This window comes from Silene latifolia, chromosome 6, assembly GCF_048544455.1.
Source record: "Silene latifolia isolate original U9 population chromosome 6, ASM4854445v1, whole genome shotgun sequence".
NCBI classification, from domain to species: Eukaryota; Viridiplantae; Streptophyta; class Magnoliopsida; order Caryophyllales; family Caryophyllaceae; genus Silene; species Silene latifolia.
In genome coordinates, this window is record NC_133531.1 from 63,952,884 (window position 1) to 63,966,026 (window position 13,143).

Consider the following 13,143-nt stretch of genomic DNA (forward strand, 5'->3'; position numbering starts at 1 on the left):
GGACCGAAGACCGGACCTAAAACTTTCGTTCTTCGACCGGACTAAACCCGAAAATATTGTCAGTCCTGGTCTTAGACCGAAATGGACCTAGAACTAATTCTTTCACTATTTCGTGTATGATAATTACATTTAAGTTTCACTAAATTAAATGTCGATGAATAAATAGACGATTGTTTTTGAGAAAAAAATACTCAATATTAATTTATAATGTCTTGTGAAGATAAAATGGTAATTTAGTTTATAATATTCTAATGATAGTCTTTAAAAACATAAAATTCGGTCCATTTTATCCGGGCCTAAAATATCCGGGTTTGGTCCGGACCGGACCGAAGACCGAAAACTAAAAAAATGAGGACCGAGGACCGGACCTAAAAAATTCGGTCCGGGTTTGGTCCAGACCAAATGGTCCGGTCCGGACCTAAACTTGCTAAGCCCTAATTTGAACTGCACTGAACTGAACTTATATGATCTGAAATAAACTTAAATTAAATGACTTTAAATTCAAAAGAATGAGACGTAAATAAATAAAAGTTAACCTACTTGGAAGACAAATCCATGGCTAATGATGTCACATAGGACGCTAAATCTTTGATAAGTGAGTACGTAAATGAGTTGCTACTTTATAACACACAACTTGGAACCAATTAGACATCTAATACGAAATTCACATAGCTAATTATACATATGGCCATCATTTAAGACCAAAGTGCCAAAAACCAATTAGACATCTAATACCAAATTCACACTTGACACATACATACACGTGATTGTTTTACTTTTAACTTCTAATTTATTTGGAGTATATATATACTAGTAAAAAATAAGATTAATAATATTCAAAATTACATCTTATTATTATATCAGCTAGTTTTACTTAAAACATCTTAAATATAAAATGAATAGGGCCTGTCTCAAACAAAAATTTATGTGTTATTAATTATTATATACTCCCTTTGTCCCAGTTATTTGTTGCCCTTTTTCATATTGGGGTGTCTCAGTGAGTTGTTGTCCTTTCTATTTTAAAAATGAACTTGATGAACAATTTGTCATTCACACTCAATTTGTTCCACTTGTCATTTAGTAATTGACCTCTTTGTCTTTTCTTGATCTTTGTGGTAAAACTAAAAGACAACAAATGACCGGAACGGAGGGAGTATATACTAACCCTAGCATTATAAGAAGTTATTGTAATACAAAATTTTTTATACAAATATTAAAATTCCTCTCCCTTATTGATCATGCTGACAGCTGATAATTATCTTCTACTTATATACAGATATATATAGATTACTACTCATGCCTATATCCTGTTCGTTGATAATTTACAATTACAAGAGCCAACCAATAATTATTCATAAATAGAACGTATATTGTTTGTTTCTTCTTCATCCTTGTTTTCTCTCTTTTCTTTCTCCAACCCAAGGTGATTCAACCTTAACTTTTTCCCCGAATACAAGTTATTCATCACAGGTTTGTTTTCTGGTTCATTTTTTCCTCTTTGTCATAGGAATTGGAATTCCATTTTATACGGAGTAGGATTATTATTATTTTTATCCGCAAATGCATGGTTTACGATATTAAAATCTGGAGTTTTTTAAATATATATAGAATCAACAAGTGCATTTTTCGACCAACCGGTATCAAACTCAGATTATGATCTTACTTGTTAGCTAAAATATCTACGTCGTTTCGTATTTGGATGCAACAATTGCACCTTTTTTTATACCTAATAATACAACTATTTCTAACCCTGCACATATGGTTTACTCTAAAGATATCTATTGAATGTCAAAATAAATACTAGTATCAATTAATCATTGTTATACCTAATTCAGTAATTCATATGATTCTCCGTTAATAATACAACTATTTCTAACCCTGCACATATGGTTTATGATTGCAAATTTTTGAGTCCAATTGGATCAATAGAGCAACAAATCAACAACCACTGTAAAAGTTGTGGTGCTGACTTCCGACTTGTAGTTAATCCCAATTTGAGACGGCCATTAATAAGTTTACGACTACAAAAAATGCTCCACGCTCAAATACAAGACCATGTATAAGAAATCGAGAACTGCAAATTATTGAATTTGCAACAATATTTATACTTAATAGGAGAGTATTATTTATTGCAATGGCTAATGTTAAAAAAAGATAAATGATTGAATAGTTTTGAAAGAATTCATGTGAGTTTTGGTTAATTTGAGAAATAGCTTTAGAAAATGGTTATTTTGGTAATAAGTTTTACTAAAACGGCCATTTTGGCAAAAGACCGAATATTAGTAGTATAAAGTATTAATATTTATTATTATTATTATTATTATTATTATTATTATTATTATTATTATTATTAATATTATTATTATTATTTTTACTTTTATTACTATTACTATTACTATTACTATTACTATTATTATTATTATTATTATTATTATTATTATTATTATTACTCCGTATTTATTAATATATTCAGTTTGATTAATATTATTAATAACATATTTATTAATATTATTATTATTATTTGTTAAAATTATTTATAATATTTATAATATATTATACTTATCATATTTATTTTTTAGTTATTATAATTAATATATTATATTATTTAATATTATATTATTATTAATAATGTTATCATTTATATTACTAATATATTATTATTATTACTATATTTATTATTATATTACTAGTTTTTTAATATATATTATTATATTATTATTATATTATATTAATAATAATGAATAATGAATAATATTGTTATAATATTTATTATTGGTATTAATTTTATTATTATTATTATTATAATCTTTTATTTTTATTTCAGTTCAGTTCAATTCAGTTCAACTCTATTCAGTTCAGTTCAGTTCAGTTCAGCTCCATTAAATTTAGTTCAATTCAGGTCAAAAGAACAGGGCCTAAAAATTGAAAAACCCTTTACAATGTCGGTGATTTTTTTAAACAATGGAAACTGAGGTAAACGCCTTCGAACGATCGAACACTATCTTACTTTGAAAATAAACAAGCAAATTTAACAACTGGATGGGCTACTAATCTGACTTTAATCTCTAGTTAACTACTAATTACCAGCTGTAATCATTTGTTTCTGATCAATGACTGTCAAACGTCAAGGGTAAACTAGGGTTATTCATAGGCTACATGACCCATTTGTCTCACCATCTTTGACCTACAAAATAAGTAGTACAAATAATGTATTCCCTCTGTCATTTGTTTACACTATTTGTGGATGGTTTTATTAAGAAACAGTGGACAATTAGTTATGTTGATCAAATTACCTTTTAAAAATATTTCTAATATAGAAAAGTAAATAAATAAATAAGATAAATATAAATGGAATAGATAATAAATAATCAATTTGTGATAAATGATGAGAAGTTGAGAACTGAAGGAGTATAAGAAACTATATACTCCATAGCAAGCTTGATCTCCTATCTTATCTTAAACTTTGTTTTATATCTGATCACCTTTAGAAAATAGTTTGAGTATAATATTTCATTTGGGTCGATTGTCTATAGGGGTAAGGAGGACGGTCCTTTTGGAGGATACAATTTTTTTTTTTTTTGAGTATTTGCATATAATTGGGATTCGGGAGTGACAATCTCTCACAAAGCTAGTGAGAGTCTAATTTTCAACACTTGTAGCTATTTATAATTTTCGTAACCCTTTTATTGACATAAATGACTCTCTATTTACCAGGTAGCTATAGTTATATCCATAAATCCATAATGAACGTAAGTAGATAACCATTTTATCGTTAAAAGTGGTCATTTTTATTAGCGAACTATTTCCACATCACTCAACAATTTATTATTTTCGGTACCTCTATTACTTTAAATTGCGAAATGATTTCACAATAAACTTGTTATATCATGCACTTACTCATCCGAAATATGTGAAAACGATTTTTTACGAGTAATCTTATACGTTGTATATAGGACTATAGGAGTAGAAGAAGAAAGAGGATGAGTACAGGTGAAAGTAGTAGGGCGACGATTTAAGATGATATACTGAAGTGGTTTAATTTGAAAATATTACCAAAATGACCGTTTTAGTAAAACTTATTACTAAAATAACCATTTTCTAAAACTATTTCTCAAATTAACCAAAACTCACATGAATTCTTTCAAAACTATTCAATCATTTATCTTTTTTTAACCTTAGCCATTGCAATAAATAATACTCTTCTATTAAGTATAAATATTGTTGCAAATTCAATAATTTGCAGTTCTCGATTTCTTATACATGGTCTAGTATTTGAGCGTGGAGCAATTTTTGTAGTCGTAAACTTATTAATGGCCGTCTCAAATTGGGATTAACTACAAGTCGGAAGTCAGCACCACAACTTTTACAGTGGTTGTTGATTTGTTGCTCTATTGATTCAATTGGACTCAAAAATTTGCAATCATAAACCATATCTGCAGGGTTAGAAATTGTTGTATTATTAACGGAGAGTCATATGAATTACTGAATTAGGTATAACAATGATTAATTGATACTAGTATTTATTTTGACATTTAATAGATATCTTTAGAGTATTTTGGATGAACTTGTATAAATACCTCGTGATATATAGAGGCATGAAATAACCAAACAATTGTAATATCAATGAGAGGGATAGAAGGAAAGTTAGGAGAAGATGGGTTATTTGCTAGGAGACGAGAATTCGAATGTCATACATTAGCAAATATTACTCTGATTATTTATGAAAATTGGAACGAAGTAAGAGAGAGAGATGAAGATTTTTGCCACAATGAAGTTGGTAAAAGAATGTTATTCATAGCTTTGATTTTGGTCAAATAGGAAAGTATAGTAAAAATGGTTATATTGGAAAATAATTTTTAAAAATGGTTAATTTGGTAATTAGTTTTACTAAAATGGTTATTTTGATAAAAGACCCCAAATAATCATCAAAACTATCAGAAGTCGAGCTTAGGTAGGTGTAATCACAAATGATGTAAATTGTTGGATCATCTAAGGATTACGCTAGCAGCTATCGGGCTATGTTCTATTTTGATATAATCCCTTATACTAGTGGCTAGTGCCCATGAATAACATAACTAGCTAGTCATGACTCCTGATTTAATTAAAAGATTTGAGACTGTTTGCGATCGAAATAGGTTGGGATAGCTCCGAACGAATGTTTGGGATTATGATTTTTTGAAAGATAAAGAGAGAAAAGGGAAGGTGAGATTGCGAAGATTATGTAATCTGTATCCTATCTACTTTAGAAAATAGTTATGAACTACAATTAAAAAAAAAACTATGGTAAATAAACTCAAAATACATATTGATCACCTTCCTTCTATCCTATGTCTAGTGGTGCTTGCATGAAAATAGTTATAGCTTGTTAACGTTAGAATAATACGGAGTATCAATTATTACTCGAAACATGTATGGTAGTTAAATTGTACGATGACAATGATGTAATATCTTTGAGCTTAATGGAAAGTCTAACCTTTCACCTAAAAAAAATATCAATTACTCGTATGTTACAACAAAATCACTATGATCTCATCAAATTATATGATTATGTTATTGTAACATAATTGATATTATTCTAACGTTAACATAGCTAATTCCACTTTTAAAATTTTCTTACATGAAATAGAAAATTAGAGTAATTGACTGAAATAAAAAGAAATAAGGATGGAGTAATGAATAGATGATGAATCATGAAATATGATTGGGTAAAAGTAGTAAAATGCATGCTGATCAAATACGAGGTATTTTGTGTTGTGTTTGCACGGAAAGTGCGTATGCATCATGTCATGTGAATGATGAGATGTGAAATCACGAGCAAGTGAATAGGAATATAGTGTACTGTGTACAAACAAAGTCCACTCCATACTCCATGATTGTATCCTTTAATAAATTATTAAAAGTGCACATGTTTGTGGGACGAAATAACTAAGCTGCCAGAGATTGGGTCCGATCTAATCATCCACAAAACAAAAAATGTAGACGATTGTCTATAACAAAATTAAAAGTTTATTTTCCTTATATTTGTCGATTTACCTTTCCATAAACTTGTCCTTGCAATAGAAAATCCGAATACACAATAATATTTGTTAAATTTGTCGACTCAAAGGCCAGACGGGTCTTATTAAACTTAAATGTGGAAATTATTATATCGAGTTTATATTTTTTTGGACTATCTCCATTCGATTTTCAGATTGAGTCATATTTTAACAGATCTAGCTGTCGGGTAAAAAATACTTGATACAACAAGAAGTGCTTATTTTCAATTTTCAATGTGAAGTTAATACCCTTAAATAAGTTTTTGTGTAGCAATAAACCAACAATTAGCCTCTTTTAAGATGGGTAGTGTATCCATCTTAACATTTAAACGTCTAAGAATTATTATCCCTTTTGTACATATAAGATAAATGAGATATATGGGTTGCTTTTCCTTATGTATCTTGCCTTTGTCTTATATAGATTATATACTATTTGTCCATACTCATCTTAAATAAGAATTTGTGATAAACGGGTGAGTGAATACGATATTGACATATTGTAGAACAAGAGCGAGTTGCTTTTATTTGGTAGAATCAAGGCGAAGGATTATGACAACATAAGACTTGAAGACGGCATTACATGTGGCTAGAATTTCACTCGTATATATAATCACAAAAAAAACATTCCATGCTTTATTTTGTCACAACTCGGCTTTCTCCATCTAACATGGTATTCTTTGGATGTTTAACGTGACAGCAATTGAGCAACAGCCGATCAGACCGATCTCGAAGATTATCAATTACATTCGACCGCCATTGTTATTCCAGGATTTTATTGCCGTTTTTGTACATCTTGGAGGTGTACTAAACTGTAATAGAAAAATAGAGAAGTTTGAAGAAAGAAAGAAAGAAAAGAAAGATGGGGTTCTGGTCACTATTTGAAGTGGCATCAATGCCAATTCTACAAGTTTTGATTATCAGTGGATTGGGTGCTTTTATGTCTTCTGGCTATTCTAATCTCCTCACCGCTGATGCTCGAAAGACTTTGAATAAGGTACGTGAGGATTCTTGTTCTTTGTTTTTCCATCTTAGATGATCACACGTACGATGTCAGGTCAAATATACGATATATAATCAATCCTCCCGTAATTGAATAAAGTTGTAGAGAAGGTATCATTGACAATACATTTGGAAAATTATTTGTTAAGGCTTCCTTAGTTGATCAACTAAACATCTAAAATCCCCTTACTACTAAGAGAATAAAAATTCTCTTTAGTTTTTCCTCCAAAAGACATCTAATTAAATGCGTTAATAAGGTAAAACTTTCTTTCATTACATTACTAGATTTTGTGCCCGTACGTTGTACGGGTTATAATATTGATTCGTCTTTAATTGTATCTTCGCAATTGAGAAGTTATGTTTACTTTCTTAACATTAGTTTTCTCGTGAGAATGTCAGTATATACAAATACATTGAAATATTTTTTTTAGAATATGAGTATATACAAATAAATTAACATTTTTTTTTTATGATTTGTGTATATAAAAGTTATAATCGCCATGCACGAGTAACTAAATAGTGTTTTGTTTGTAAATGAGCTTGTACAAATGTAGTTTTTTTTTCATCTGGAAAATGTAAGTTTTTCTTCATAGAATAAATTATTAATGAGTTAAAGAAAGGCATTGACTAATACAATATTAATACTTATATATTATACGGGGTATGTTATATGTTATATTTGAAGAATAATTAGAAATTAGTATTATTTTAAATATTTTAAATTACAAAAATAATTGAAAAATCAAATTTATATATTTTATTAAATTAATATAATTTTTATAAATTCTTCAGTATAAGTATGGTAAGTAATATTAATTATAATATTATTATTATTGAATATGATTGCTTTTGACAAATAAAATATACCATACCAATCTATATTTTGACATGTATTCTGATTCTACCTCAACCCGTGACCCGTATAAGCCCACCTATATTTAGTCTGACCCGTATTCGAGTTTAACATGTATGAACCGCCTCACCAGCCGACCAATCTAACTCGTTTGAGTGGTCTACAATTGTTTTAAAAATTCTTATCATTTTAGCTTTTTACTTTTAAAGTTTTTATATATAATACTAATATAACTCTATCATCTTGATCGGATAAAATTTCCATAAGTTTTGGTGATAGTTCTACAAATAACTTTATCACCTTGATCGGATAAAATTTGCATAATTTTAATTTATAACTTAAAATTTTATTAGGTAGTTAAAAAAGTAAAGTAAGGCAATTTACAAAGTATTAATTTCTGGTGCTCTATTGGAAGGAAACAGTGAGTTCGTAATTAATTTATTTAAAATTTATGGTTGAAAAACATTAGTAATAAGCTCAATAAGTTCACGCTTGATTGCCTTATGCCAGGGGGATTTATATCTCGAAAAAGAAGAAAATTAACGCTTGATGGGACTTCCTCGGCACCGGTCTCTTGTCTGGGCATAGATACGGATTATTTCTTACTTTACCAGCCTGATAGATCGAATGCTTATGATCCTACTGGAAACGAAGTCGCCTTTAGCTTAGCATTGGCATTTGCTACCACCCTGAACATCAAAACCACACTACCGAGTATTTTTTTGTGTAAGACATGAGATTTAATCGTTGATTAACCTAGATATTTTGAAATATAATCTCAGTTAACATTTCTTTACAATTAAATCTGGTCTATTTAGCAAGAACTTCCCAGATCCACTCTGCATCAACAGATGACAGCCTATCCAGTGAAAAACCTTCAAACCCTACATCACCCACCACCATGGAATAGTTGTTTGTTGAATCCGATGGTGTTGAAGAATTCCCATTATTCCACCAATCATCTTCGGAAATGTTCGGTGAGACCATTCTATCGATCCCATTGTCATTAAGCATCACCGAGTATAATGATTGTTGGAAATATAGTATCACTATAGGGGCGAGGATATAATTAGAGAATATTTGTTGTTGTGTCGTGGTATGGAGGCCACTGAATGAGAAACGAAATCGCCCCGACTACGGTACAAATCGATATAGGCGTCGTCCCCCAAGGTCACACAACACTCCTAAAAGTTGTGTACTCAACCATTAAGAGTTGGAACTCATATGGTATGCTCAAAATTATCATAGAGAAGTAGTAGAGATATATGGAAGATGTGTGTCTCAAATGACTACATACTTCTCATATTTATAGTGATTAATTAGCACTATAAAGAGGCATAACCACTACCATAAACATGGAGTTAATGGGGGCTATAAACATGCATTTAGTGGTGAGAGTGGAGAGATTCTCTTACGAGGTAATGTAAAGCTTCTCTACAATGCAATGTATCTAGACAACATTACTAGCCTTTTGCATTACTTCCAACAATCCCCCACTAATGCAAATGATAGACAAAATTCTGAGCATATTAATAAGGATTGATACTTAAGCATTAATATCTTTCGATTTGAATTAACACATAGTGAAATTGAACAATTCTTTCATCACCTAGAGAGTGAACGAATCTTGAACTCCTAGACTCCGGGGTAAATTCCAAACACATATCTCACCTTAAGTTCCAGACGAGTTCCGCGATATAATTCAACAAATTTATGGCCAAATGAACCTTGGGATTCTCACGAGTGCTCTAGAGAGATAGCCTAGTCTCTCATAGAAGGAGGCCAAACCTTCACACTCACGTAGGTGATTCCAACAAGTCTATCTCCATATAAACCACTCACGCATGCATGAGCTATAGAATCATTAAGAGCTCTAAGGCTCAACCTCTCAACATAGCGGTGAATCCATCAAGTCCTTCTCAATAGGACCACCCACATAAAGGGATATAGATTCATTAAGAGAAATATCTCAACCTCCATCATTACGGTGATCTCATCATGTCCGTCTCACAAGGACCACCCAATTTTGGGCTATAAGACCATTAAGAGCTATATGCTCAACCTTCCAAAATAGTGTACATGTCATAGGAATGAGAAGTGTACACAAGTATGAGTTATCTATGGCTTCGTTAGACCACCCTTGCATAGCAAGTTCCGGTATCCACCACAAATTCCTCAACTAATAGGCTTTTGCCCCATTCCCCTCGACAATTCTAGGACTTCTTTCTTTCTTAGTCCATTTGCTTAAATATGCTCCACTCAAATTTCACAAAGATAATAATTTGTGAGCATATTATTCTCAATCAACTTTCTCAAATCAAATCTGCATAAAATGTGTAAATCTACAAATCATTATACACATTATTTTAGCATTATTAAGTTGATATTAGCATTATGCTAAAGATAAAAATTAGGCAAAACTCCATGCCCCCACAATTAAGTAGTAGCTAATAATAGCTTCAAAATCACCCTGCATCTTACCCTGCAAGATTAAGAGCAATATAATATGCTTACATAATAGACAAAGTTATAATAGTCTTCTCAATAGACTTAAAACAAGATCACCATTAAAGGTGGAAATGTATACTACTCACCATAGATCTCACCTTGTCGATCGTCATTACCTTTTCGTCGATCCAATATCTTTCTAGATATTCAACATAGTGCAATTCTTAATATTGCACCTTAGGCACTTCACTAAATGTGAATGATAACTTTGGTAATGAATACACAAACAAAATGTACTTAGCTGCATAAGCTACATTGAAGCAACTATAATTATACATATTAGACTTCTCACAATAGTCAAAACATGTTCTCTAATAACTCATTAGCATCATTGTTCTAATTAAATATAGAGCTCCACTCTCATGTCGTTTAAAAGAACAAATAATCTTCTTTATTATTTTCTCTTTCTAATAAATTGACATAGAATAAAGCATACACGTAGTGTTTGTGATTTTGCACCCAAAATCATATTATTTACTAAAAGCTCTATATACATTATCATTCTTATATTAGAAAACAACGAATCTTGATGATTGTTTCACTTTATATTTACTCTTTGCAAATCCACAATATTTTACAAAAAGAATTTGACTTCTTACAAACATAAAATCAATCATCATAATCTCATATAGTATGGTGTAAGCAAAATGTAACATAAATAATTGAACCTTACGCAGCCATTATTTATTGACATAGCCATTATCCAACAAATTAATACTTGTAATTTTGGTTCAATTAGTCACGTATAAAACATACGATTATCATTTTCTCTACACCCCCACAATCAAATATATACATACTCTTCACAAATTATAAGATATCAATTCTAAACTTGATGAATAAATTTATCAAATAAGTTGAACGTCTTCCCCCACATGTTGTCACGCCACAAATTAGTGACAAACATAATTGTTCAAACAAAATATAGACATTATTCATTCATTCATCATCTCAACTTGTAGATATCATATAATAATTGACAAATTATGTTCTCCATAATCTACTTTTATGAAGCTTTGACAAATAATCATTTCCAATTTTTGTCACACATATCCAAGATACTATATCAATTTAAAACAAAATATTTAACCCCCACATGTTGGTTTATAACTCAAATATCAATTTTAGTTTATCTTAATCAAAACTAAATAACCAATCCAAATGTGTGAAATATTTTGCTTGATAAACATATTGTACACATAACAATATCTTGGACACTTAATCATTCTAGCTACTTGTCAATCAAAAATCTTGGAACAATTTCATTCACATATTCTTGAAATCAATTATCAAAAGAGTAATTTTGCCAAGATTATAGACATATCATACCAAATAAAGTAGTAGCTTAAACATACGAACGATTAAGGCATATATAATTTGACCAAACCTTCATATTTATCATCATAAATATTTTAAAGGAAAGTCTCGAGAACATACCTTAACCACAAGAATGGGATTGAGCAATAAAATTATAGATAATACCATTCTTTTATAAGTCTTCATAAAAACTTTCAGCATACTACCATGACATTGTTGTCCATTTTAAGGATGGAATATGACCGAATCTGCTCACGGCTTCAACTACAAAGTTGTAGCCCTTCTTCTTAACTTTCCAACGCCATCTTACACGCCTCAAACAAAGCTCTAGAGACCGAGTTATGGCCAAAATACCAACCTGCTGTCTCACCCTTTGCGACCTGATTCTTATACCCGAAGAACAATATTTTTGGCCAATAGAAATAATTCCAATGACAAAAATAATGAACACAACAACAATAATAGCGATAAAATTTCGTTTCTCAATTGTTGGAAATATAGTATCACTATAGGGGCGAGGATATAATTAGAGAATATTTGTTGTTGTGTTGTGGTATGGAGGCCACTGAATGAGAAACGAAATCGCCCCGACTACGGTACAAATCGATATAGGCGTCGTCCCCCAAGGTCACACAACACTCCTAAAAGTTGTGTACTCAACCATTAAGAGTTGGAACTCATATGGTATGCTCAAAATTATCATAGAGAAGTAGTAGAGATATATGGAAGATGTGTGTCTCAAATGACTACATACTTCTCATATTTATAGTGATTAATTAGCACTATAAAGAGGCATAACCACTACCATAAACATGGAGTTAATGGGGGCTATAAACATGCATTTAGTGGTGAGAGTGGAGAGATTCTCTTACGAGGTAATGTAAAGCTTCTCTACAATGCAATGTATCTAGACAACATTACTAGCCTTTTGCATTACTTCCAACAATGATGAAGACGATGAAGAGTTTGACTCTTTTGTTGAACCATCATTGTTGTTGCTACCAGTTCTACACTAATTCTACACTATTTCATTCGAATTAAAATCTGGGCTGTAATTAAATTAGTAAACAATAATTCACCAATCAGAAAAAAAAAAAAACCCAATTCAATTTACTCAATATGGTACTCGTCACTCAATTAACAACACAAATCAATTGATCTAATCATGATAATCAAATCTATCTGATCATGGCATTCATTAGTTAAAACCCAACAAATTATTACCTTGATCAATGAATTAAACTTACATTCCAATTTTGCAGAATAAGGCAAAGAATTAATGGGAATAAAATTATGGAAAACGAAAAAAAAAAAGAATAGTTGAAGAAGAATACCAGATCAAATAAACGACGCAATACACACGGACACAGTAGATAAGAGGGAGCTAGTAAAAGTTGTATTCTTTTATAGTTATAGTTGTGGATGTGTTAG

General features: G+C 30.5%; 1 protein-coding gene across 1 annotated transcript in view; it reads left to right on the forward strand.

Moving 5' to 3' along the window:
* The first annotated feature begins 1,238 nt into the window (after positions 1-1,238).
* LOC141586834 (protein PIN-LIKES 7-like) overlaps positions 1,239-13,143 on the forward strand; it is a 34,225-nt gene continuing 22,320 nt past the window's right edge. Inside the window, exons 1-2 of the mRNA XM_074408216.1 lie at positions 1,239-1,470; positions 6,733-7,029. Coding sequence (XP_074264317.1) covers positions 6,895-7,029 — 135 coding nt within the window. The 5' untranslated portion in view covers positions 1,239-1,470; positions 6,733-6,894. The remainder of the gene's footprint in view (positions 1,471-6,732; positions 7,030-13,143) is intronic.